At 37.9% G+C, this 26,846-nt stretch overlaps 1 protein-coding gene across 3 annotated transcripts in view; it reads left to right on the top strand.

Moving 5' to 3' along the window:
• The window catches only part of ATF6 (activating transcription factor 6), a 79,285-nt gene that overhangs the window by 34,420 nt on the left and 18,019 nt on the right, over positions 1 to 26,846 (top strand). For all 3 annotated transcript variants that reach the window (XM_081948236.1, XM_081948237.1, XM_081948235.1), the window contains exon 15: positions 15,295 to 15,379. In XM_081948236.1, the coding sequence (XP_081804362.1) occupies positions 15,295 to 15,379 (85 nt within the window). The remainder of the gene's footprint in view (positions 1 to 15,294; positions 15,380 to 26,846) is intronic.

The following is a 26,846-nucleotide window of genomic DNA, read 5'->3' as shown; positions in this document are numbered from 1 at the left end:
AAATTAAAAAGCAGCTTAAAAGGTCTTCCCCCCAAAATTTAAAATACCGGCTAGAAGGATTGAAGATTAAAACTACGGTTAGGCCAGGCCAGCTAATTGGAACAGGTGGGTCTTAAGTTTCTTGCGGAAGGAGCGGAGATCGGTGGTTGTTCTGATGTCGGGAGGGAGGTCATTCCAGAGGGTCGGGCCCATCACAGAGAAGGCCCTACTCCTGGGCGCCGCCCGCTGGCATTGCCTAGTGGACGGCACCCGGAGGAGTCCCTCTCTGTGAGAGCGAATTGGTCGCAGGGATGTGTGGGGTAGGATGCGATCCCGCAGGTAGCTAGGTCTATATTATATCTCCCATCCTAGTAATACTTCCCAGAATGGAAAGTGAGTTTTAGTAAACAACTTTTTAAAAATTTATCCTATTTTGTTTCTTGGAAATTATCAATTAGAAGTGAAGTGTATGTTTAATTATCAAAAGAATAAAATGATCTATTTACATTGTGGAGTTATTCCCATATCTATCAGCAGATGGAGGTAACGTTTAACTTTATTTTAAGAAAGTTGTTTTTCAAACATTCTACTCCAAGAGTTGATATTTTTCCTCAGTTTGTCTGCTGAGGAATCTTTGTAGATTATTATGGATTCTGGAAAATACTCTAATATGCTCATAGTTGTCCCATGTGTGTAATTTCTGTTGGTTCTTTTTTCTTCCGAAAAATGCATGTTGCAGTGAAAAAAATGGTAAAAATGAGAGAGCTCTTAGGAATATCTATCCTACATTATTATCCTTTGTAGCAACTCTTGTACTTTTTCACAGTGATTGATTAGCTCTTTAATCTTCGTCTTCTGAAAAAGATTCTTGAATGAATGGTGGTATCGTGGCTAAATCATACAGATGGTTTCTTTGGATGTTGAGGATGATCAGCATCATTATCACTGGCACTGTATTACATTTATTTTTCACTTTTCTTCTGGGAGACCCAGAGATGGGATTCTGTATCACAGTACTTCCACTTGCCTGAGCAACCTGCTCTTAGGGCATCATTACTTAGCCTTCAGCAATGAGGATTTTCAGACCTCTATTCGCCATGTTTTTAACTTGAAGGCAGAAAGACCATAGATTTGAAGGAAAGCTGCCATTTGCTGCAGGTAATGCTAAGCTAGAGGCAGTTTGGTGAAGTGTTACAACATCAGCCTAGAAACAGGAAGATCATAAGTTCTAGACACATATCTTAGTCCAGTGGTTCTCAACCTTCCAAATGCCGCGACCCTTTAATACAATTCCTCATGTTGTGGTGACCCCCATCCATAAAATTGGTGTCTTGGTTCCTAAGACCATCGAAAATATGTGTTTTCCGATGGCCTTAGGCGACCCCTGTGAAAGGATTGTTCGATCCCCAAAGGGGTCCCAATCCACAGGTTGAAAACCACTGTCTTAGTCACAAACCCTACTGAATGACCTTGGACCAATAACTCTCTCAGTCTTCGGAAGGAGCCAATGACAAACCACTTTGAAAATATTGCCAAGAAAACTACAGGGACTTGTCTAGGCAGTTGTTGCAGTCTAAAACTGATTTGAAGGCATTTAAACTAAAATACTAAGCAAGGTGGACATCGTCTCTGTGATTGGTGGTCTGGTGTTTGGGGCTGGGTCTCTTCTGTATGCAAATTTCCATTTCTGTACCCCATCTAATCCCTGTGACCTTAAGCCAAGGAAGCTTTGTGAGTCCTCTACCACTGTTGAATAGAGTAAAGTACTAAATATGGTAAATCAACAGGGACTACCGTAAAAAACGAAATTCTTCTATCCAGTACATGAGACAACAAAGGATTTAGGGTTACAATTCTATACCAATTAGAGGATAAAGTATGCCCTTTAGAGATCCTTTGTCTTGAATTTTTCAAGAAGAGAGAAAACAAATATTCAGTTTATCTAAGAGCATCTGTTTCTTTACAAAAGTAATCAATAAATGAAATATTGAAATAGAATGTTTTAGCAATAGTCTTTATTTTGCTTTTATTCAGTATATAAATTATACATTTTAATAGGCTGTTTGAAGCTGCATATTGTGGAATATTTCATCAATGTCTTAATGTAAATTTAATATTTAGCCTATTTCAATATTTGTTTGATATTTAGTAAATGATAAAAATCCTTTTTATAGAATTGTAGAAGTAGAAGGGAACCATTTAGGCTTTTGAGTCAAAACCCTTGCTCAGTCAAGGTATCCAAGTCTAGGTATAGCAATTATACATGCTATAATACATTTAGTAAAGGGAAACTATCTCTGATTTCACTGTCAAATTGTTGTTCTTATTGAAATGTTTATAATATAATATAAAACTTATTCTTTTCTCTGGTTTCAAAATATGTACAGAATTACATTAATTTCCCACACTGTAAAGGATGTGGTCATACTTAGTATCTATGTTTTTCTACACATGCAGACATATATAATCAGTCAATCAAATCTTTATTATGCTCATAGATCAGTATAAATTCACTAAATTTTACTATAAGTAAAAATTCACTAGTATGTCCAAACTCAGTGTTTTTTGTTTGTATGTATATATTTTGAGACCCAAACAGAATTAGTTGCTTTTTACGACTGAAATGCATGCATGTGCATATAGGAAGCATGTATGTAAGTAGGACTTACTTAGTCTGGCACATATAGTTGGAATTTTGAAATTATGTATGTTTTGAGCGCTCTCAAAATGACTGAGGAGGAAATGCTCATTCAGAAGGATTACCATAGCAGACATGGTCAGTTACAAAACATACATTAATTAAAATATAAAACAAGGAAATTTTTGCCTGCTGTTTCTTCTCGTTCCTCCAAGATTTTTCCTACCACTCCCAGTTTAAGTTAGATAAAATCTCTTTCATTTTGAGCTTCATTTCTGATTATTTGAAAGACATATTTATGCATCAAATCTTCATTATGATCAAAAGATTAGCACAATGAGGGTGGGTATAGTAAATTAAAAAGGATAAAAATACATCTGAGTCTAAAAAAATTATAAAAAGCTAAAACCTATAAAACAAATAAATATAAAAAATAAAAATCCAAAAGGTATCTAAAAAGGGTGGTGGGATTAGATGGGTATAGGGAGAGCATAAATGTTAGTATATCACAACATAGAACACTCTAGAATGATATACTAGTTGCTCATTAAGGCTACCTTATGGCACAGATCATCATCTGATGGATTTTAAATGCTGCTACGCAGAACCTGGCAACATGATAGGTTATAACCGGGTTAGTATCTGAAAGCAGTAGGGACTGTAAAATTGCCTGTGCACCCTGGATATTTATGCAGTAATGACAAGATGAAGCTAGTATGAATATGTTTGTAATACAGACACTGGGAGAGTACATGCTCTGTTGTTTCTGTATGACAATGTCCAGAAGCATTGTCTCTCCTGGTAGGAAATCTTCCTGTATTGGAGGACAGCAGAGGGGAGGGCATGGCATCATGCCAGAATAAAGCTCTACCAGGAGTACGTCAAGATTAGTTAAGTATAACACAGGAGAGGCAGAGTACCCGTTGGGTTGGTTCACTGCCAATAAACATTGGGGACCTGGCTAGGTCCAGTTGGTGCTCTTGTGTTTGTTATGTGCTGTTGAATGAGTGCTTTGGCCTAATTATATTCCATGCTGAGTAAAAGGCCTGGAGAGAAGCCCAAGGGTAAGATTTTACTTGCTTCTGCCTTTTCCCATGTAGACTGAAAATCATTTTTCATAGTTAAATTGTTTTTATGCAATTTTCTTGAAAACACTTAAGTGATTTGCTATTGCCAGAAAAAGAGAGAGAAGGAGAGAGAGAAACTTCCCAGGTTCCTGTCCTTTTGAGGATAAAAGAAGGACTTACATGTGTTGCCTTTGATTCTCTGAAAGAACAGAATAATATTTCCTTATTGATCACATTTTATTGTGATCACTATATTTGAGTTTTGTGGTTTAAAAAAAGTGTATCAGTTTTCTTTGGGGGGGGGAGGAATTTGTTTATTCATTTATTCCCTGCTGTTATTTTCATAAATACGGCAACAAGCATATGTAGTAATCCTTTCTCCTTCTATTTTCCCAACAACAAACCCATGAGGTGGGTTGGGCTGAGAGAGAGTGACTGGCCCAAGGTCACCCAGATGTTTTTCATGCCTCAAGCAGGACTAGAACTCGCAGTCTCTCCTGAAGGCCAACACCTTCAGCATTGCAACTCAAGAAAGATCAGTACATATACTGCAAGGTTCATTTTTGCAATTCTGAAAAGCTACCTGGAATCTACTTGGAATTAAAGAGCCCAAGTATGTACCGTATTTATCGGCATATAACACGCACTTTCCCCCCCGAAAAATAGGGGGCAAATGATGTATGCGTGTTATACGCCGATATAATGTTAAGAAGCCATGTTTTTACAGTATTAACAAGTACCGTATACACCAGGCATGAACAAAGTCCGGTCCGCGGGCCATTTGCGGCCCGGGGGCCGGTTTAATACGGCCCTTTAACAGCCCTCCCTGCTCTATGTAAATGCGGCCCGCCCACGGCAAGCAGAAGACCTTTCAAATTTCTCTCCTACCACCTCTTTTTCGCGTGCGTGCTCACACTTCGCCTCCTTCAAGCTCCGTGCTCGCTGGAGGAAAAGGGGAGTGGGGGGGGGGTATTTCCGAGTTCCGAAAGCAGAAGACCTTTCAAATTTCTCTCCCACCACCTCTTTTTCGCGCGCGTGCTCACACTTTGCCTCCTTCAAGCTCCGTGCTCGCTGGAGGAAAAGGGGAGTGGGGGGGGGGTATTTCCGAGTTCCGAAAGCAGAAGACTTTTCAAATTTCTCTCCCACCACCTCTTTTTCGCGGGCATGCTCACACTTCGCCTCCTTCAAGCTCCGTGCTCGCTGGAGGAAAAGGGGAGTGGGGGGGGGATATTTCCGAGTTCCGAAAGCAGAAGACTTTTCAAATTTCTCTCCCACCACCTCTTTTTCGCGTGCGCGCACACACTTCGCCTCCGTCAAGCTCCGTGCTCGCTGGAGGAAAAGGGGAGTGGGGGAGGGGTATTTCTGAGTTCCGAAAGCAGAAGACCTTTCAAATTTCTCTCCCACCACCTCTTTTTCGCACGCGCGCACACAGGAAAAGCAGACAAGCAGGAGAGAGAAGAAAGAAGGCAGGAAGGCAGAAGGAAGGGAAGGATGGAACTGGAAGGGAGGCAGGAAGGAAGGAAGGGAGGAGGGAATAAGGATAGACAAGCAAGAGGGAAAGAGGAAAGAAAGCAGGAGGGCAGAAGGGAGGTGGAAGGAAGGAAAGAAAAGCAGACACGCTGGAGGGAAAGAGGAAAGAAGGCAAGCAGGCAGGAAGGAGGCAGAAGGAAGGAGGGAAGGATGGAACTGGAAGGGAGGCAGGGAAGGAGGGAGAGAGAAAGGAAGGATAGGAGGATAGGGAAAGAGGAAAGAAGGCAGGCAGGCAGAAAGGAGGGAGGTGCAAGGAAGGAAGAAAGCATAGATAAGCAGGAGGGAAAGAAGGCAGGCAAGCAGGAGGAAAGAGGAAGGAGGGAACTGGAAAGGAGGCAGGAAGGAAAGGAAGGAGGAAGGGAGGGTGGAAGGAAGGATAGACAAGTAAGAGGGAAAGAAGAAAGAAAGCATCTGAATGTACTAAACACGAGTCTTCAGGGAAAAGATGCATACATTGTGAAAACTCAGCTGTCAGTTGATCTTAATGTTATGAAATGAAAAGTATGCCATTTGCAATTAACTTACTTAATTTACTGTCCTTTTACATTATTTACCTTACAAGTGGTAATAATATTAATAAAAAAAAGTTCTGAGCTACCCTTATTTTGCTTCAAAGTTGTTTATTTGAAATTTAATTTTTTTCCCTGAAATTTCCCTCTTAAAATGAAGGTGCGTGTTATACGCATGTGCGTGTTATACGCCGATAAATACAGTAACTTCAAATGTTCTTCTCTCGTCTACTGTCTCTCATTGAGCCTTAATTTTGGTTTAAATAAGAGTTGGTAAAACTGGAATATGTGTCATTAAGAATAATACAAAAGTTAATCTTTTTCCAAATCTTAGTTCCAAAACTATGCCCTTGTTATAAAATGGAAGTTGTTTAGTAGTTGCAGAACAGGGAGGAGGACAGAACATTTATGAAGATTTATGGTGTTTTTTTCAACAACGTAAGATTGTTCTTTTCCTTCCAATTAGAAGCAAATCAGTCTCTTGAACTGACTTTCTGCATTGAATTTATAAGTCAACAATTGTACTTTGGGCCATTTCCTGCTGCATTTTATTTCTCTCCAAAGTGCGCAATTGCAATTACTAATTTTATTGTATTGGCGTTAAATGCCCTTAACGCCAGGCAAGTTCCATTGATGCACTAGACTTCTCTTTCATATAACTGGCTTTTTTTCAAAGATAATTCCATACAGATGAAGCCTTTCCCCCTGCTTGGCTCTATCTGTTTAGCCAAGTTTACAATTATACAACAGACAATGTCTAGTGTGTTCTAAAGTCCAGGTGCAACAACAGTGAAATATCAAATGCCAATTGATCACAGCACCATCTATTGGTTAAGAATCATAGGAGCTCTGCTGATATTTAGCATTCCTTTACTGCAATTAGTTAGAATATTTTTTCCCCCTATTATTTATGCAGAGGCCATAAAGCACATTCAGATTTATAAGAAACTATTTCTAGACTGGAAAGAAGATTGAACTGCATCAGAAATAAAGTACCATGTTTCTTTATAGTGAATTGTACCTAATTCTAAACTTTATATTGTAAAATAATATGGGTGGCAGAAAATTCTTATGTGAATAAACAAAAGAATATACTCTTAGAATGTAAAATAGTAATTGTTCTGCTTGCTTTGCATCTGACAGATAGTAACTGTAAATAATAAAATATTACCTTTTAGATTAAGTATTCTGTGCCATTTTAAATTAATATGAACAGAAATCTCTTTTCTATCCAGAAGATTACTTTCGGAATAGTAATCCTCTGGCTTTCATATCTGAATGCCAGAGATCTTCTTGTTGGGAAACACTATTATTTTTGATGGATTACTGATCAGCATAGTTGTTGACAATTAATTATTAAGTGCTTTAAAATTCTAAGGCTAAATATTTAAAAATTTGCAAACAGTGATCCCACATATTTACTTTCTGTTCCTCTTTCTCTGGATATAGATATATACAAATTCTCTATACCATGATGGTGAACATTTTGGACTCAGCATATCAAATTCAGAAAATGCTTTCTTTGATTCTGCTGTCACACCCCATCCCAGGCAAGAGAGACTTCTCCAGACTCTCCTTTCTTCTCCTCTCCAAATCCTCTAAATCTTGAAAGTTTCATGAGAGGGCCTTATTCTTGCATTTTCTGGAGCCTCAGAAAATTGCATGAGAATCCTCATGTGATTTTGAGGGCCAGAGACTATGTAAGAGGAAGACCTTCTTGTGCAACTTCCAGAGCTTCTGGAAGGCCTGGCATGTCATCAAAATTGGCACGGTGTGTCACCTGTGACACACATGTCATGGTTCACCATCATTACCCTAGACTTTGGGATAGTGCATTTGGATATTTTCTTACTATGTTCCAAGTAGAAAGTTGGTTTCAGAATTGTACAAGAGTTTCAGGACTGTTGTTTTCTTTATATTTTCCATTTCCTATGTCCTTATTTTTACAAAAAAAGTAAAATGTGTGAGATGCCAGAATTTAAAATGAAATGGTATTTGGATATTGTAAGTTTTCCCTCTTTTGCCATGTCCTTCCAGTTTTTGACTCAATTTGGGAAAAAAGCCACTTGCCAAATGCTATGCTGAGCCCCTTCGGGCTTCAGTTTATACTTGGATTATCTATTGTAAATTCTTATCATAAGCCATAGTCAAAGTGACCACTAAAGAAATGTACCAAACAATTAGGAAAAGGTTCACACAGTTTCGTCTAGGTGTCAGCGTTCCAAATATCATCAAAATTAAATCAGAGTCCAAGGCGAAGTATTCCTCAAAGTTCCAATTTATTAAGAGAGACATGTTGGCACATCTGTGGAAACCCGAATCTAAAAACTTCCTGGGTTTCCCCACCCAGTTGAAAGTGCATGATCTTGCCCCCACACCCACAAGTCCAATCACAAGATCCAATCTTCCATTGCCACACTGGCAGTTCCACCCATCCAGTTCCGGTCAGGCTCAGAGGCCTAGAGAACAAAAGATGAACTTAGCTTTCTAGAAAGGAATTTATTTTGACAACACATTCTACTCCTTATTATTCCCCCTCCCAATTCCTCTCTAATGAAACAGCACAACAATAGAATGTGGCAGGCCAAAGATCCTAAAAGGAACCGGCTGCAGGCCTGACAGGCAGCCTCTCCTCAAAAGAAAAAAGTTTCCTGAAAGAGAATAATATAGGGGTTAACATAACAGAATTAACCACCTCTCCCCCCCCCCCCAAGGGGGGACCCTTTGGCTTGTCAAGAAACTTCTCATGGAATTGTTTTACTAACTTATCCGCTTTTAAGACCCTAACCCTTTTCACCCAAGTAGCTTCGGGCAAAGGGTACCCCTTCCAATGCACTAAATACTGTAAATGACCCCTATATAGCCTTGGACTCTGCTTTAGTTTTGGATGATATTTGGAATGCTGACATTAGGATTGTTAGAGAGAAGCGATCTAATATATTACAGTCTAATTATGGACGGGACAGTGCATGCTACAATGCTTAAATAAGAAGCCTGTGTTTCTGTTTCTTCATTGTTATAGAAACAAAGAATAGAAAAACAGTGTGGGTAGTTAGCTATGGAACTGGAACATCAGTACTGTACAAAAGTCATATCTGAAAAATAAATTTAATGAACCTGGAAAATTTGAAACGTTTAATGGGAAGTATATGCTGTGTTCCAGATTCTGTTGCCCCCGGTAACCTATCACACTGAGAAATTATTTAAGAGCTTTTTAAAAAAAAACATAAAAATGCGGAGACTTTGATTCTGTTTGTTTGATTATATTATCAGAAAAATATAAATTAGATGCTTTAGACCAAGTAGAATGGATATGAGATTTCCCATAGCCATGATTCTTGCTCTCTATTGGCTTTTGACTTGACCCCCCCCCACCAAAAAAAAAAAAACCTGAAATTTTTTTGGAGCCTGCGACTATGAATATATATCCCAGGAAACTGCATAAATTTCCTATTCTGAAATTCTTTAGTTTAGGTTCATTTGCATTCTATGTCAAAAGGTAGGTCAGCTAAAGGTAGGGATAAGTATTACGTAATAGGCGAGCAGTCATAACTCATTTGTGTATCAGTGAAATAGTTATATTTAGGCTGTGATTGAAATTCCCTGTTCTACTATTGTGGCAAATATGAATTTGTTGATGATACTGCATAGAAGGGGAAATATTTTTATTTTTTTCTATTTTTTCTGTTATTTTTTAGCATAACTAATAACAGTGAATATTGCTAGCATTTAAAAAGTAAAAACTTTGTTTCCTGGATTTCTAAGGACCAATGCTCAGTACTAAGTACTATTTTAAATGGCATGGTCATGGTCTTGTTGCAATTTGAAATTACAAAAAGCTAATCAAAAAAAAATTCTGATATTGTGGGCAGAAATTTCTTTCTCCAGTTCTTCCCAAATAGACACATAGACTCCAAGAATTCTCAACAATGCTCATGCTTGCTAAGTAATCCTGAAAATTGAAGTCTACAAATCTGTAAGGCACACCTATTGGGGGATGGGCCCTAATCTCTATTGAAAAAAATAGAATAAACGAACAGGAAGCCTGGCAGAGTTGGCATACTTTCATAATTCGAATAATTGCAGATACTTCCTTTATTTGCTACTGTCATTTTTGTACATGAATAATAAAACTATAATTATTTCCGAAACAGAATTAAGGACCTAGGCGATACATGGTATCTTTTTTCCACTTAAGGCGCTTCTTTGCTAACACATTAAAATAATAGTCACAATCGCCTGAAGAGCTCGAGTAGATCTTAGCTCAAATGAAAATAAAATAGATTTCTCCTGTTTTGTTGCAAGAAATTCGTTTTCTGATTTGTTGTCACATAAAGGAAGCTGGTGTTTCCTTTCACCTGCAATTATTAAATTATGTGGATTAATTACATATTTAACTAGCCCCTTAGAATCAGCTGAAATTATTCTGGAAATAGAAAAGACCCTAAAATATGTCATCATGAAAGCCTGGTCTCCTGGCTAGCCACAGAAGGAGGACATTTTCAATACACATGGAGCCTTCCAGCCCTGACCTTGGGGTTGTATATTTATTTGATTTACCATATATCTCACATTTCTACAAGGCTACTAGGAAAGCAAAATAAAAATAGGATATAAACATTGAAAAACAGAAATTGAACTGAATAGTGTACTTTCACATTAAAATCATATAATAGTGAAATGTTTGCTAATCTCTATAAAAGAGATTCTTTTATAGATTCTTTATAGATTCTCTATATGCCAATTGACTGAAGGATGTTCTGTAAACTTCTCCTATATTTTGGATTATGATTCAGGGCTTGGAAGAGAATTTCTGTCACAATGATAATTGCCCACTGAGATTGTCGTAGAGATAACTTTTCATATTGTTTGACACATGTAGAAGCTGAATTTGTTTTGCTTTTGACTAGGTTTTGATTGGTATCATTTGGAAGAAATAGTAAACAAAGTGTCTGGTTTAAGAAATAGAAACCATACATTTATGCAAGCAGAAATTTTAAAATGCTTAAAGTCTTTATGAATCCCTCAATATACATGCTACACTTATCCTTGATTGATGATTGATTATGTGCCATCAGGTCATGGTTGACTCTTAATGACCACATAGTTTTTCACTATGACAATCTGCCCCTAACCTATGGCAATCAGATCTTCCAACGGTGCCCTTGTCGCCACTGTAACTGAGTGCATTCACTTGGCTGCTCTTTCCTTCCACCTTTCCCATCATTAAAGCCTTCTCCAGTGAGCTAGATCTTCACATAATGTGCCTGAAATAGAATACTTGGAGCGCCAGCTTGGTGCAATGATTAAGGTGCTGGCCTAGAATGGGTGTGTGCTGGCCTAGAGTGGCTGTGGCTACCGGCACCCCGGTTCAACCAGCTGATTCCATCACTGGCCATTGGGGGCGAACATCTGGCCCCCGTGGATCGGGTACACAATTTGGGCGTCCTCCTAGGGGGGGCGTTTCACCAGGTTCGCCTGGTGCGCCAATTGCGTCCCCTATTGGACCGGAACGCCCTTCACACAATCACCCATGCGCTTGTGATGTCCTGGCTAGACTACTGTAACGCTCTCTACATGGGGCTCCCCTTGAGATGCACCCGAAGACTGCAGTTGGTTCAGAATGCGGCCGCGCGGGCAGTTTCGGGAGTCACCAGATACTCCCACGTAACACCTCTCCTGCGCGGGCTGCACTGGCTACCTGTAGCTTTTCAGGTGCGTTTCAAGGTGCTGATTATCATCTTCAAAGAGCTCCATGGCACAGGACCGAGTTACCTGCGGGATCGTATCCTGCCCATACATCTCTTCGGCCGATCCGCTCACACAGAGAGGGACTCCTCCAGGTGCCATCCACTAGGCTGTGCCAGCGGGCGACGCCCAGGGGAAAGGCCTTCTCTGTGATGGGCCCGACCCTCTGGAATGACCTTCCCCCTGATATTAGAACAACCACGGACCTCCGCTCCTTCCGCAAGAAACTGAAAACCCACCTGTTTAAGCTAGCCGGCTTGGCCTAACTCCAGCTCTCCCACCTCAGTCTGTATTTTTAAATTTTACGGGTTGGTCTTAAAGCTAAGTTTTTAATTTTTATAAATTTGTACAGGGGTTTAAAGTTTAATCCGGTTTTAATTATATTTATTGTTATCTGTATGGTTTTTAATTTGGTACCTGTACACCGCCCCGAGTCCCTCCGGGGAGAGGGGGCGGTCTAGAAATCAAATCAAATAAATAAAACTAGAAGTCAAGACTGTCAGCCCTAGGCTTTCCTTCAGTACAAAGGCCAACTGGGTGACTTTGAACCAGTCACTCTCTTTCAGTCTAACCCTCCTCACAGGATTGTTGTAGGGGAAAATAAGAGGTAGAAATAGTAAGTATGCTCCATGCCTTGAGTGGTCATTTTGTGCCTCAACCTAGAATTTTGGATTAATTTGTTTGATGATTAATTTTTATGATTAATTTGCTTGTTTTTTCAGCCATCCAACAGTATTATAACCATTCTAAATCTGGCATCCACCAGACAGGTTAAAATAATATATTTCCCATAAATCATATGAAAACATTCAGTCATGCTGATTGAGAGTGTATGGAAGTTGCCAGCTTCAATACATTTAAAAAACAAGTTAGGGGATTTTGTATTCCTACTCAAAGTACAGAGCCTGGGAGGATTGTTTTGTAGTGAGGTGAAAACATTTGGGATTAGAAGTACTTACCTCCAAAATGTCCAGATTTGCTTATAAACCGAATAGAAATAGATGGATTTTTTTTTTACAAAAAAATGAAAAGGTATTTGTGAATCTACCTTTAAATAATATCTGAGGAACAGAATAGTTAGCACAATAGGACTGTACTAGGAATAATGGAGAGGGAGAATACATGGAAACAGAATAATATGAAATATTGTTGAACAATCTATGTAATGCAGGGGTGTCCAAACTTGGCAACTTTAAGACTTGTGGACTTCAACTCCCAGAATTCTGGGAGTTGAAGTCCACAAGTCTTAAAGTTGCCAAGTTTGGACACCCCTGATGTAATGCAAAGAAAGTTGATTTCATAAGTACTGGCACAGAGAGCTTTCACTTGGCTTCCTCATAATCTGGAAGAGAAAATATCTAATCTCTAGAGTGGGTAAATTTCTTGCTAATGAAGTCAAACTTCCCGACTAGCTCCCTTTGTGCCCTCCTTTTATGCATACTTCTTCAAAACATATTTTTCACAAGACCTCATAGATAAGATGTAGATAACTTTGAAACTAAGCTGGAAATCTAAAATTCTATGGATTTTTTTGTCTTTTCTGTCTATCTACACAAATGTGAAATGTAGTGTTAATGCAACAAAATATTAATTTCCATTTTCTTCATGATGATCTTCTTAGGAGGAAGTCACTAAATGCTTTTTGTGTCTTTATGGTTATTTTTATTAAGTGATTCTGAAAAAGTTGTACTAAGCAATTTGGTGTTAGAGTAGAGAAACAAAGGATGTCATATTGCAGCTATATTAATGTATACATAACAGTGGCATCTCTGGGTTTCTGTCAAGTTAAAGCAAACATGCATTTAAGTAATTGAATTTGTCAAAATGAAATATATTACTGTCTCTATAATTTTATGCATTTTGATGTGGCATATTTGATAGTTAATGTGGCCTAATACATGTGGGTGAATTTAACTATCTGGGAGGAAAATGAATCCTTTCTTCATCCATTGTTTTGGATTATAAGAAAAAAGACTTATATTTCATTGAGCTTCTCAATTATTGCCAAAGTAGTAAAAGAAAGAAAGTAAAGCATTATTAATTGGCAGTTTAGTATTTGAGATACAAAATACCTAAATTTATTGTTAAAAATAGTAAGTTATATGGTAAAAATTGAAATATGAGCCTTAAAAACCCACCATCTGCTCTTTTCATGTGAAGTGTCGTCTAAAGACAAAATAAATCAAAGCAAGTTAGACTCCAGAGCAGATGACTTTGACTCTGAGCCAATGCTTTTACTGTGATGGAATGACAATCCAAGAGAAAGCCTAAAACTCAATGCCTGGCATAATGGCTGGAAAACTATCTGACTGGAAAAATGATGTTGCCAAATTAGACTGTGCTCCAATTTTTGTCATGGCTATCCTCTAGTGCAGTAATCTTCTGAGCACAATGCTCTATACATTCTAAATTCAGTCCAAGGCAGTATGTTTTTTAATCAAGTTGAAGTGCAGATTTTGTTAGCTGTGAAGGATACTAGCAAAGGTTACACATTTAGACCTATTTCCACAGCAGCATCTAAGCAACAAAGAGCAACAGACAGTTCCTATTAAACAAGGCTCCGTTAAATTTCATGCCACATTTGTTTTCAAGATTGGCACTCCTTCTTTTGATCATTTAGCTTCAAAGGTTCTTGAAGCTAAATAATCACTATTTTGTAGCATGGTTGTTGTTGGTTTTTTAATTGACCACATTTTTAGTTAAAATAACTCTCATATCCATCTGGAAAACTTAAGATGTCTGCTAATATAAATTAATTTATGTTTATGCAATGTATAGATTGATGTAAATTGTAAGTTAAAATTAATGATTTGGAACATTATAATGTAACGGGGTAGCATGGCGGCTCATCAGTTAAGATACTGGGCTCGGCAGCTGGAAAGCCAGCAGCCCAGGTTCAAGACCCCAGGTGCCATGCGATGGGATAAACTCCCATCCTGCCCCAGCTCCTGCCAATCTAGCAGTCCGAAAGCATGCAAATGCAAGTAGGTAATAGGCACTACTTCATTGGGAAGGTAACAGTGCTCCATGATGTCATACTGGTGACATGACTGCAGAAATATCTTTGGACAGCACTGGCTCAATTGACTTGAAACAGATCAGCACCACCCCCATAATCAGCAACAACTAGCAGATTAAAATCCACAGGGACTCCTTTAGTTTACCTTTTTAAAATGTAGCAGTAAAAGATGCAGGGAATAAAGAACACTCAGTAAACTGCAATTAATTAAAAAGCGAGATATAGTTAAAAATTAAATGCTAATTTTTCACATCAACATGAAAGCCAGAAACCATAATAGAACTATTGTTTCAATTAAAAACAAATAGAATCATGAATTTGGGTGAAGATTTGGTGGATAAAATGGACAATCTGAATGGCGGACATTCAGATTGTGAACTATTTGTGGCAAGAGTTTTGTTTTGTAATCCATATGAGAATGTGACACTCTGAATATTAGGGTTTGTTTTAAAAATACAAGAATACTGTACTAATACTATAATTAAAAAATATAATCCAAAGGAGGCAGAAATAAACTAGTTGAGTCTGATGGCTATGTTCAACTATGGTATTTTTATGGAAGCAGCTACACAAGTTTGAATTCTTATCTCAAGTGCAATTTAGATGTTGAATGGGTGTGGGATTTATTTTTAATGCTAGCTTCTGAAAATACCTGTACCTGGAATCTATACGGAGATACAGCAGTGTGTCAAACGTCCTTTAAATAGGGATTTGTATTGGTTTTAATTTTAATTTTATTCTACATAGTTTTTTCACATTTTAAAAGTCACCAGTACAACTTAATATCCGTAACATATTTTTTAGGATCATCTGTTGTTACCTGCCACCACGCACAATAAGACCAGGCGACCAAAGATGTCAATAGTGTTACCAGCAATAAACATCAGCGGTGAGTATGGAAGTTAACAAATTGTCAAAAAAGCTGCTTTTTCATTACAAATTGTATGAATATTTCGTGGACATTTAAAAATTATATCTGTATAAGTTCAGTCTCTTCTGGTGAGCGGTGGTTCGAATAGTAATTTTTGAATGTTATTTATTTTGTTTATACATCACCAAAATTATATGATTCATGCCAATTTACAATCATAAGGGATATTAAAACAGAAACAGTTAAAAACAGTTCTGCTGATTATAGCAGAAGTAAAAGTAAAGAAACAATAATCATAATACATACCAGCAGCATCAATCTAACAATGTGAGTTTTCAAAGACTCTGCAGAATGGCTCCATTCTGGTAGCTTTCCAAAAAAGAAGTGAGGGTTTCTACTAATTTGACTTCCGATGGGAGACTGCTGTACAAAGCTAGGATAAGAAAGCAACATTTTGGAGCCTTCATGTGTTCTATAAGAACTAGTAGCCAAGATATTTGTGGCCATAAAAATACAAATCTGGACTTTAAATTTTATACAGAAACCTATTGAAAGCTACTGCAGTGCCCAGTACACTATAGCCCCCATAGCAATAGTTGCTCCCACTCACCACTGCTCAGGCAGCTGTGTTTGGCAACAGTTACAGCTTCTGTGTAATCTTGAAGTTACAGCCCCATATAAAATACCATGCAGTAATCTAGTAATGAACTTTCCAAGAGTCACTATTGTAGGGCCTTCCACTCCAGGTAGAGGTTGCACCAGCCAAAGCTAGGCGAAGTCTTCTTAACCACTCCTTGTAGCAGCGGCATCCTTCAATAAGAACACTCTAGTCATAGAGCAGATATTTCTGAGGGAGTGCCATCCTATGTAAAGTAACATTTGGACCAGCAAAATGGCTTGTGGGCAAACACAGCTTCATCTGGTTTGAGTTCAAGCTTAGTTTCTCTCTCTAAACCCTCAAATCCATGACATATCCAGTTCAGTCCAAGGGTGACAATGAACAACCAGCATATTGATGGTGCCTTACCCAAACTGATTGATGACTTTTCAGTGGCCTCATATAGATACAGAGGAGAAGAGGATTTAATCCTATGGTACTTAACTTCTCCTTCCCCACTTACATGGATTGGAATTGCCCACTTAGGTAAGAGCAGAGCAAATAATCTAATTTTGCTCTTTTGTTTTGCTCTAAATCAAACACAGAAAGATAACTGTGGTTGATAGTATCAAGGGCAACGAAGAGGTCAGGGAGGACCGCGATGAGTGCTCTTCCACCATCCAGACCCTGGCAGAGATGATCTACCACAGTGAGTGACTGTTCCTGTTTTAGATTTCATACCCCAACTTGAAACCTAACTAAAAATGATCCAGAACATTTTTTTTTTGCTGAAGCAATGCCAACTTCTCAGAAATAGGTAGGAACCTACCTACCTAGCAATACATAGCCAGTATAGCTGAGCCTTGGTGGCGGAGTGGTTAGAATGCAGTATTGCAGGCAAACTCTGCCCTTATCCAGTGGTTTGATCACGACAGGGCTTGAGGTTGACTCAGTCTTCCACCCTTCCAAGGTTGGTAAAATGAGGACCCGGATGGTTAGGGGCAATATGCTGACATTGTAAACTGCCCAGATAGTGATGTAAAGCAGCCTTCCCCAACCTTTCCAGCTCTGTGGACCGGCACCAGTGGCAATGGTTGGCAGCGGGGAGAGTGGATGGTTTTGCGTGTGCGCCACTTCTACAAATGCAGCTTCACATGCTCATCATTTCAATTTTGTTGTACACATGTTGTGCATTGACAATAAAAGTTTGATTTGATTTCCATTCCCACTGGGCCACAGCTCGGCACCAGGATGTGGATTGGGGACCCCTGCTGTAAAGCACAAAGGGTGGTGTATAAGTCTAAATGTTATTACTATAGCTGGATTCAGGTAAAGTCTCAAGAATAAAAATCACTTTATGCATTTATTTAAATCAATTCTTTTTCTAGATTAGTTCACTTCAAGATACTGGTATGTGGAATTACATGATGGAATGCTTATAAAAACAAGCAAAGGAAGAGAAAAGTTGAAAAATAAATGCTTTCTATTTCATTGAGAGGCTCATATACGCATGCATGCACACACTCAACAGTAGGGAAAATTTGGGTGCATTTGAAGTGTTTTTAAATATCAGTATAACTTTGATTTCTTAGAATTTTTATTGATATTGCTTGTTTTCTATTTTAATATGATTTAATTTGTTCTTGTATACCATATTAATTTTTTTATTCAATAAAGCAGATGGAAAGTATTTTCTGATTAAAGACCTCGTGCAAAGACAAAGACTAAAACAATAGCTTAAGCATTTTAATTATTATATTTTCATAAATAGCATGGAAAAATGTGGATAATACCGGTATTAGGAGAAAGAGAAATGCCTTATTTAACTGAGTAAACTCTCAGTTTAGCAGTCTTTATACTGATATTTAACAACATTCTGTATTTATAGACACCTTTTCCTTTCATTATTCAAGGGTTTACTCTGTTAAATAAATCATAATTTGATTTTGGCATTTGTTTGCAAAATATATGCAGTAGAAGCAATTTCTAAGCAGACATAGGCTTTCACACCTGCAGGCAAGTAACTTATCACTTGCTATTTGTACATCTGTTCCCGAGACATGTAATGCTACGGAAGCTCTCACGTTTCCATTGGAAATGTGTTTGCTGTCCCTTTCATTCAAAGATAGTTTGCCAAAAAGAACCAAATGTGCTTTTGTCCCACATAAAAAGCCTAAGAAGAAGGGATCCTGGTGAGCATGCCCACAGGATCTTATGATGCATCCAAAAGGGTTATAAATTTGCTTTCTGATGCACTGATTGCTAAAGTAAACAAGTATATTTATTGGAAAAAATTAGATAACAAAATATGTTTTGCAAACTAAAGAGAAATCTTGCAAAGTCATAGGGGATTGTGGTTTTGTTTGCTGAAATTTGATGGCTCACTAGGTCTCTACCTTATTTTCATTTTTGAAATCCAGAGGCAGATTATATATCTTATGGTGTCATCTATGAGGCTTCATGCTCTTTCATCCATTATAAGTATGCACAGATGTACCATTACTCTCTGCTCTAGTCAGTAGTTTGCTGTCTGGGGAATTATCTGTTCATATATAGCCTACCCAGCATAAATCTTTAGTATTTAAGTATTTAGATTTATTTAGGATGTTCCTTATAACATTTATCTTATAAAGAAAAAAACATTTGTGGTATTTAATCTGCAAGAGACGTTCAATGGAGCTCTACACTAACTGAGATTGGGCATGAAAATATACATATTTTCCAACATATGTCAGCAAGCGTGAGCAATCTCTGTAAATCTGAATAGTTCTTTAATGTTGTTTAGGGTGTGGTATTATCGTTTAAGTAAGATTGTTTAAATCAGGAATGAGTGAACCTCCCCTGAATCACCTCTTCTGAATTCTATCTGAGCAAAACATTTATTTATTTGGATGGTCTCCAGAATTTTCAAAAGCAAGTCTGGAAGCTTTTTCAGTATTATCTCTAAGTACTTGGAACTCTTTCTGTAATTATCATATGACTTAACTATTGTTTCTTCGATTCCTTTTGATAGTCTCTGCAAAATGACATTGAAAACTTTCAGATATTTTTCCTGTTGAATGTTGAGGTAGTTACTGAAGAACAAGGTTATTTTTGTCATAGGATTATTTTGCTTTATGCTATTACTAAGATATGGATCCAGAAAAAACTAATACTGGTGCCAAAAAAATACAGTATATGTTTCAGTAGTGTGGTATTAATGAGTCATCTTGATAATCAAAAGCATTCTTCTAAGATATCAATAAACTGAATCACTGTCATTTTTAGTGGGAAACTTGATGTCCTGAGCTGTCTTGAGTTAATTCAGATCATTAATACAGACTGTCCTGGGGTTGGGAATGAGTTCTACTCCTCTGTCTGTCTAACTCAAATTTGTATGTAAGAGTCAGAAGTCATACTTAGAAATAGACTGCCCATTACTAAAAGTGGCAGATGGCATGATCTTTTCTGTGCATCAGTAGTTCATGGAAACACCATGCAGTTACAGCAGTTCATTGGCTCAAGGAAGGAGAATGCCATCTGCCATTTTTAGTAACAGGCAGCCCGTTTGTAAGTACCAGTTGTCTACAAGTCAGATGTTCTTAATCCGGGAGCTGCTCTACGTAAGGAAGGCTTGTGTGAGTTATTGATAATGATTTAGATGTCATATTAAAATACATTAATGAAATCACCTGTTTGCTACATAGATCTCTGTTCAGAGTGATCATGTGTTAGCCACAATATATGGCAGATGGTGAAACTATTGCTAAGTTTCTCAGAAATCTTGCAAATTGGTAAATATAACTTCTTGGTTCTTATTATAGAATATCTTTGTATTAAAAATGTAAAATGCAGATAGTCCTCAACTATTTGGGACCAGAATTTCTAAGCAAGGCAGTTGCTAAGTGAATGGCACTTGATTTTATTACCTTTCTTTGGAATGGTTGCTAAACGAATCACTGTGATTGTTAATCAAATCATGTGGTTGTTAATTGAATCTGGCTTCCCACATTGACTTTGCTTGTTAGAAGCTATGTGGGAAGGTCATGGATCAGGGGCAAACTTGGCAACTTTAAGACTTGTGGACTTACAGCAGAGCTGGCTGGGAAATTCTGGGAGTTGAAGTCCACAAGTCTTAAAGTTGCCAAGTTTGGACACCCCTGTCATAGATGGTGATCTTATGACCCCAGAACACTGGAGCCATCATAAATATCTGTTAGTTGCCAAGTGCCTGAATTTGGATCATGTGACCAATACAACTACCTATAAGTCATGTTACTTATATTGTGGAATGTCATATTGATAGTGACCTCCAAAATCTAATCTCAAATATTCTTTAAAGTGTCTAGGTATCAGTTACATAACATCAGTCTGGTTGCTGTTCATCTTTCATGGTTCCTGGACACAAACTCTTTTCTTTCATTGCCCATAGCTTCTTGTTAACATAAGGATTCTTGCCCCCAAATCTCAATATCTGGAAAAGTATTCACAGAGAGCATTATGTTTGATTTGAAGAGTATTCCTATTTTAACCTATATTTGGAGCAGTTGCACTGATTCAGATAACATACTTGAAAAGCAAGAATAAAAGAAAATGAAATTTAATTTCTAAATAAATAATTTTATAAATATCAGTTAGGTTTACAGTACTTTTATCTTAAATAACATTTAATCTCTTTAAAACTGTCTTATAAAATGAGTTAATTGTTCCGACACCTTCACAGACAAAGTTGCCATTAATGCACATTATTTTGATATGAGTTTCCCATGTGCAATTAATCTTCCTGTCTGCTGCATTTCCCAGAGTAACTTAAACATCTGTTCTCATAATTTCTTGGTCTGTAAAAAGTTTTATGATTTCAAAACCTTGCTTATGGTGAAGAAACTGACATCTGCAGTTTAACATTTTTTGGAAACAGAATCAAACTGAAATCTGCAGCTTTTAAACTATTCAACATGAAATACAGGTGGTCTTCAATTTACAACCACAATTGGGACTGGAAGTTCCATTGGTAAGCTATGCAGTCATTAAGTGAGTTGTGCCCAATTGTACAATCTAAGATAAAAGGACATTCTCTCAAATTCTGTTTTCATTTGTTGGATATCAAGTTCTTTGTTACCCTTCTGCAGAGCTTCTACCCCCCCCTCGCCTCTGTCACCCCACCCTCCACAAGGTCCAGTCTCTGTGAGTTCTTATAAATTTGGACTTGATTCTCTTTAATTTCTTCCTTCAGAAATAAATATTTATTATTATTATTTCCATTTCTTCCTGGCCCTGTATGAGTTGCTGAAGCATTTGTTGCAAATCCATCTCTGTACTCTTAGGTTGCATCAGTTCTGTAATCTTTGACTGTGTAGCAGGACTGGATGTTGCAGATGTTGGTGCAGAGATAGCAAAGCCAGGTTTTCCAGGTGGTGGTCTTTTTGGAGACATAGTTTAAAGACAGAGAAATCAGTCAGTGTAGAGACTGGACAGCTGGAGAAGTAGAGCAGGCAGATGAGTCCAGGAGGCAGAAGATCCAAACAGATGGGAGTTTCTTTAGTCAGTCTAACAATAGAGAAAAATTTTCTCTCCAGAGAGTTCAAAAAATAGCAATCCACAAGAGATTCTTCTGGGTGACACGGAGACAAAGACCGGAAGCCTGAATTTTAAAGGTGGAGTCAGGTTTCACAGTTCATGAAGACAACGGAAGTGTGCCATCTTGCCCTGCCAGCTTTGGGCTCAGAGGCATAATAAAGTTTAAAAAGTTCAGAAAACTCTCAGTTCACCCATATATTCTGGAACTAAATCCAATGAAAGTCACTTTTACAGGGGTGAGGCATCATTAGTTGGCTCTCCCCCCTCCTCCTTCCCCTGGGGGAGGAAGCAAAATCTTCTCAAGCCACTTGTCCAAGGGGGGGGGGGAAATCCCCCTCCCTCTAGCCGCACCTCCAGCAAGAATCCGAAAGCTTAACTTTTAAAATCGCTGAAAAGTCCATCAATTCAAAAGAGAGGGAGTGAAGAAAGGAAGCCTCTCACCATACCGCCGCTGCTTCCTTCAATAGTGTGTTGTCCGATCGGCATGGAGCGAGACGCAGGCGCGCCCTCCGATACTGCTCCCCGGTGCCTAGAGCGAAGCGGAGAAGCCCCCACCAGCCGCCGTCGATGCCAGGGCCCTCCGCGAGCTGCTCCCTCGGCAGGACGCCTCTCTGGGGCGTCCTGTGCCCCCCCAGAGCGGGGGAAGCCCACCGGGAGAGCGGGAGCGGGCAAAGGACTTGCCCGTCGCCGTAGCCGCCGGAACCGGAAGTGCCGGAACCTTTACCTTTTAAGGGGATAGGCTCCTCACATAGACTTTGCTTGTCAGAAGGTTGCAAATGGCTATCGTTTGACCGCAGAACCATTGTAAAAACCTGCTGATTGCCAAGCACCTGATTTGTAATCATACGATTATGGGGGCAGTACGATGATCATAAGTGCAAGGATCGGTCATAAATATTTTTTTCAGTGCTGTTGTAACTTCGCATGGTCGCCAAATGAATGGTTAGGAATTGAGGGCTGCTTATAATAGCCCTTCTAAGCTCTTAGAAATCTGTGTACATATAGAAATAGCTTTTCCTTTATCAAACTGCAACCTAAATAACTAACTTTGATTTTACACACACACACACACACACACACACACGCACACCCCTTATCTACAGGCAAATTCTTATAAAAAATAAATAACTTTGAAAAGTTATTTCTGTTGCTCATATAAAATGTATTGACATGCATTTTAGTGGCAAAAAGTTTTCAACCACAGTACGGCTTAGTGATCCCATTATACAGGTAAGGTGACCAAACTCTGTACTGGAAAGGGTTTTATATATATATTTATTAGTTTATAATATAAAATACAAAAATATAAAAGACAGTAGGAGAAATATGGGAAAAGTGTAGGGAAAGTGGGAGGGGGGGAGAAAAGGCATTGACTTCCGACTCCCTTTAGTGCAGTAGAATAAGATAATAACATCAGACCACAACTTTTTACTTTTACATAATAGTATAAACTAGCTATTTCTATAACAACAAACCTATCCAATCAGTAAATCCAAAAATCAAATCATTTTTTCCACCTCAAGCATGGAGTCCAGAAATGATTTCCAAGTAGAAACAAAAGTAATTGCGTTTTTTTTTCTTTAATCAAAGCAGTCCAGTTTAGCCATCTCTGCTACCTCCATCAGCTTTTCCAGCCATTCGTCCATTGTGGGAATGAAAGTGTCTTTTCATTTTTGCACATAAAGTAATCTTGCTGCCATCAACATATATAGCATTAAAGTTCCATTAAAACCAGAAACTTTTCTTTTGGTTTTAATGGAACTTTGATGCTATATATGTTGACGGCAGCAAGATTACTTTATGTTTCTGGTTTTATCTTTATATTTACTTAGAGAATCTTCTGTATTAAAATGTGAATTATACTCCAATATTTCTTTGCTTTGTCACATGTCCACTTAGTGATAAAAGGTCCCTTCTTTACTTTTGCGTTTCCAACATTCATTTGAAAAACCTTTATACATTCTTTATAACTTACCTGGTGTTAAATACCAATGATACATCATCTTAATAGAAGTTTCTTTTAAATTATAATTTACAGTAGTGTAAATTTTAAATCTTTCATCCACATATTCTTCCATTGTTCAAGCACTACATTATACCCGAAGTTCCTTGCCCAATATGCAATGCTTTACATATTCATTTCCCAAATTCAATAACAATTTATAGACCTTAGCAATTATACTACCGCGCAGTAGGATTTCCAATTCAATTTTCACAAAATCAAATCCATAATTATTTTTGTTTGACTTAAATCTTTCTTTCAATTGTAAATATGTAAACCAATGGCAGGCATGTCCTTCTGATTCTAACTCCTCCTTAGGCTTAAGGATAGGATCACCAAAATTAAAATATATTACTGTGTTTCCCTGAAAATAAGACCCAGTCTTATTTTGTTTTGGGCTTAAAATAAGCACTAGGGCTTGTTTTGGGGGGGAAGTTTTTTTTTAATCTATGGGAGGCCCACTTCTGCTTGCTCATGGCAGGGCATGAGGCCACATGGCATGTCAGTGTGCTGCCGCAAGGCAGGAGGATAGAGCTGCCCCACGTGCCCCGTACTGGCTTACCTCAGGGCCCCTGCAGCAAGTGGGGCATATTTGGGTGTAAGGCTTATATTAGGTACATGCTAATATATAACATGCTAGGGCTTATTTTTGGGGAAACGGGGGTATTTGGCCATAAGTCCACCAGTCTGGTTTCACCACTATTACTTTTCTTTAAAAAGCTTCGGGAAGACACCTAAATAGATTTCTTCACCAAGAAAACTCTTATTTTATATTTATTCCAAACTCTTAAGATGGCACATCTTAACAAAATAGTTATTAAAATCAACATTTATCTTAAATTTGTCATACCATAAATAGCCATGCCATCCAAATCTTAATTGGCCCTAGGATTTCTAACAGACATATACAATCTCTTCTATCGTAATAGTTCTTTCACAATTGTGGGAGATAAACATTTCTCTTAACATTTAGACGTTTTGGTTTTGTTCTAATTTTCATTTTTTCTTTTTAGCTTTTTTCCTCTGGTGTAATAGGAAATGAATCATTCTCTTCATAACAATTATTTAGAATTTTAATGATATTTGCATTGTCTTAGCTTAATCCTATTCTCTCTTGGCTAACTATATCTAATTCTTAAGCCTTCATTTTTTCATACCTTTGTCAAGTTATGACCAGGTTAAAATACCTGAAATATACCTGCATTGCTTCTGCTGTCAAAACTTTGTATGTGTAATTACTGACTCCGAGCTGTTGTAGAACCACAAATGCTTAAGAGGAAAAAAAGTCATTAGACAGACAGACAGGCAGAGAGGGAGGGAGAGGGTTGTTCTAGATAAGGAATTAACAAAATGCCTAGAGGAATAAATGCAGATACCTAATACAACCCCTGTTATTTTTTAGTGTTTTCTTAATGGTTATATTTAATCAACTGTGGATCTATCTTAGAGGAATAGTCATGCCCACAAGTTATTATATGTCAACAAAGATATTGCAAAAATTTGTGGCAGAATTCATCCCCATGGATTCTATTTTTGGTTCTTGCTAAAACATTGAGGTCTACCAACTAGCGCCAGACAGAAAATGGTTGAGTCTAAAGGCATAATCTGTAATATCCCATGAGCCATCTCCTCAAATATATGCATGAATTACCAGGGAATAACAATTCTTTTTACATATTTTAGCAGATTAAACAAAGACATGTTTTATAAAGGAAAGCAATCAGAAAGAGAAACAAAAAAAGTATGACATTCTCATTTTTAAAAACTACAAGGCATATTCTAGACATATATGGCAAACCATATAGAGACCTATCAATTGATTCCAGTCTGCTTTCAGTTCACCATATCATAGAAGACCTGGTCCATGATGAAATAAAAGTATATTGTATTGAGAGCATTTGAACAGTATTTTTATGTTTGAGATAGGGTTGGCTCAAAGTGATTTATTCATGATAAAAGTAGTAATTTTTATAAATATAAAAATTAATAGTAATAGTACTTAATAGTAATTTTTTATAAATATTCAAAAACAGTTTCATCATCTATTCTATTTTTTGGCAAAAATCTAGGACAATGCTTGCCAACGTTCAGTTTCCTAGAATCTCACTTGCTGTCAGACTCTTGAACAGTTTAGTCGAATTAAAAGTAATCCTTTTTGCCAGGCACAGATGTCAGAGTTGTCATTATAGGATTTATTAAAGTGAAATAAGTAGACTTTTAAGAATGTCAGCAGCTGAATTATTGTCTATAAGAATCAATTTATTTTCTAAGACATTAGGCAAAACCTTTTTTTAAAATTTCTTTCCAATAGCTTTAGTGAGAATTGGTGAGGAGATGGGATTTTTTTAATGATAAGCCTGCAAGTGTCTGTTAACCCAACCTTATCAACCTGAGAATGGACCCTTACGCTTGATTTCCAAGAACTTTCAGAATAGGTCATTTTATTTTTTTATGCTTTCCTAAATCTCAAATTCTATCAATTTTACTCCAGGAATTTTAGAAGCTCATTTGTAACATTTTTATGTTTATGCTAACTAGCAGCAGTCCTATTACTACTGGAGTAAACTGCCTAGAATTTACTCCACTTTGTCCCTGTATCTAACAAACATCGCCTTGCATTGGTGGTTAATATATGTAGCTCGGATGTAGGATGAAGGGGGAAGTTCATTCTCTGAGCTTGTGGGTTGGTTTTCGAACATTTCTTTACCAAGCTACCAGCGGAGTTTAGGGGTTCTCGGTGTTGTTTTGTTTATAAGGCCTTTATGTGGTCAGTAGGTCTTGTGATGGGGAGGTCATGTCAGGTGAGGGTGTTGTGATGGGTCAGGTATAGGTTGGATCAACTGAGGTGATGGGTCATGTCAGGTGAGAGTCTTGTGTTGGGTCTTGTGATGGGGAGGCACATCCAGTCAGGGTCATTGGGAGGTAAAGTGCTGGTTGGAGGGGATTGCATGGGTAGGTTGACGATTGGTGCCAACCTTACTAGAAAAAAATCATGGCAAGCTTCTAGGTGACAAAGCTTGCCTGTATTTAATTGTTACAACCATACAAACATTCTCCATCCCCAAAACAAGCTTTGAATAAAAACGGAAAGAAAGACTCTTGCAGTTTTCAAAAGACTCAGAAGAAATAGGATACTTCTCCCCCACTCCCTTTTTCAGTTCTGCTGTAACTTCAAATGGTCACAAATAAACAAATAGTTGTAAGTCGAGGACTATCCGCAATGCTAACCCTTTAAAAACTGGTACTAGGATAAAGTACAGCAGTGTATACATGCATTCCTTTCCTTACTGGAGCATTTGTAACATTTTGCTGGTGATTGTTTAAGTGTT

This window comes from Natrix helvetica, assembly GCF_964273705.1.
Source record: "Natrix helvetica genome assembly, chromosome: 3".
In the NCBI taxonomy this organism is placed as follows: Eukaryota; Metazoa; Chordata; class Lepidosauria; order Squamata; family Natricidae; genus Natrix; species Natrix helvetica.
Note: the sequence above shows the minus strand (reverse complement) of the source record. Positions and strands in the feature narration are given on the sequence as shown.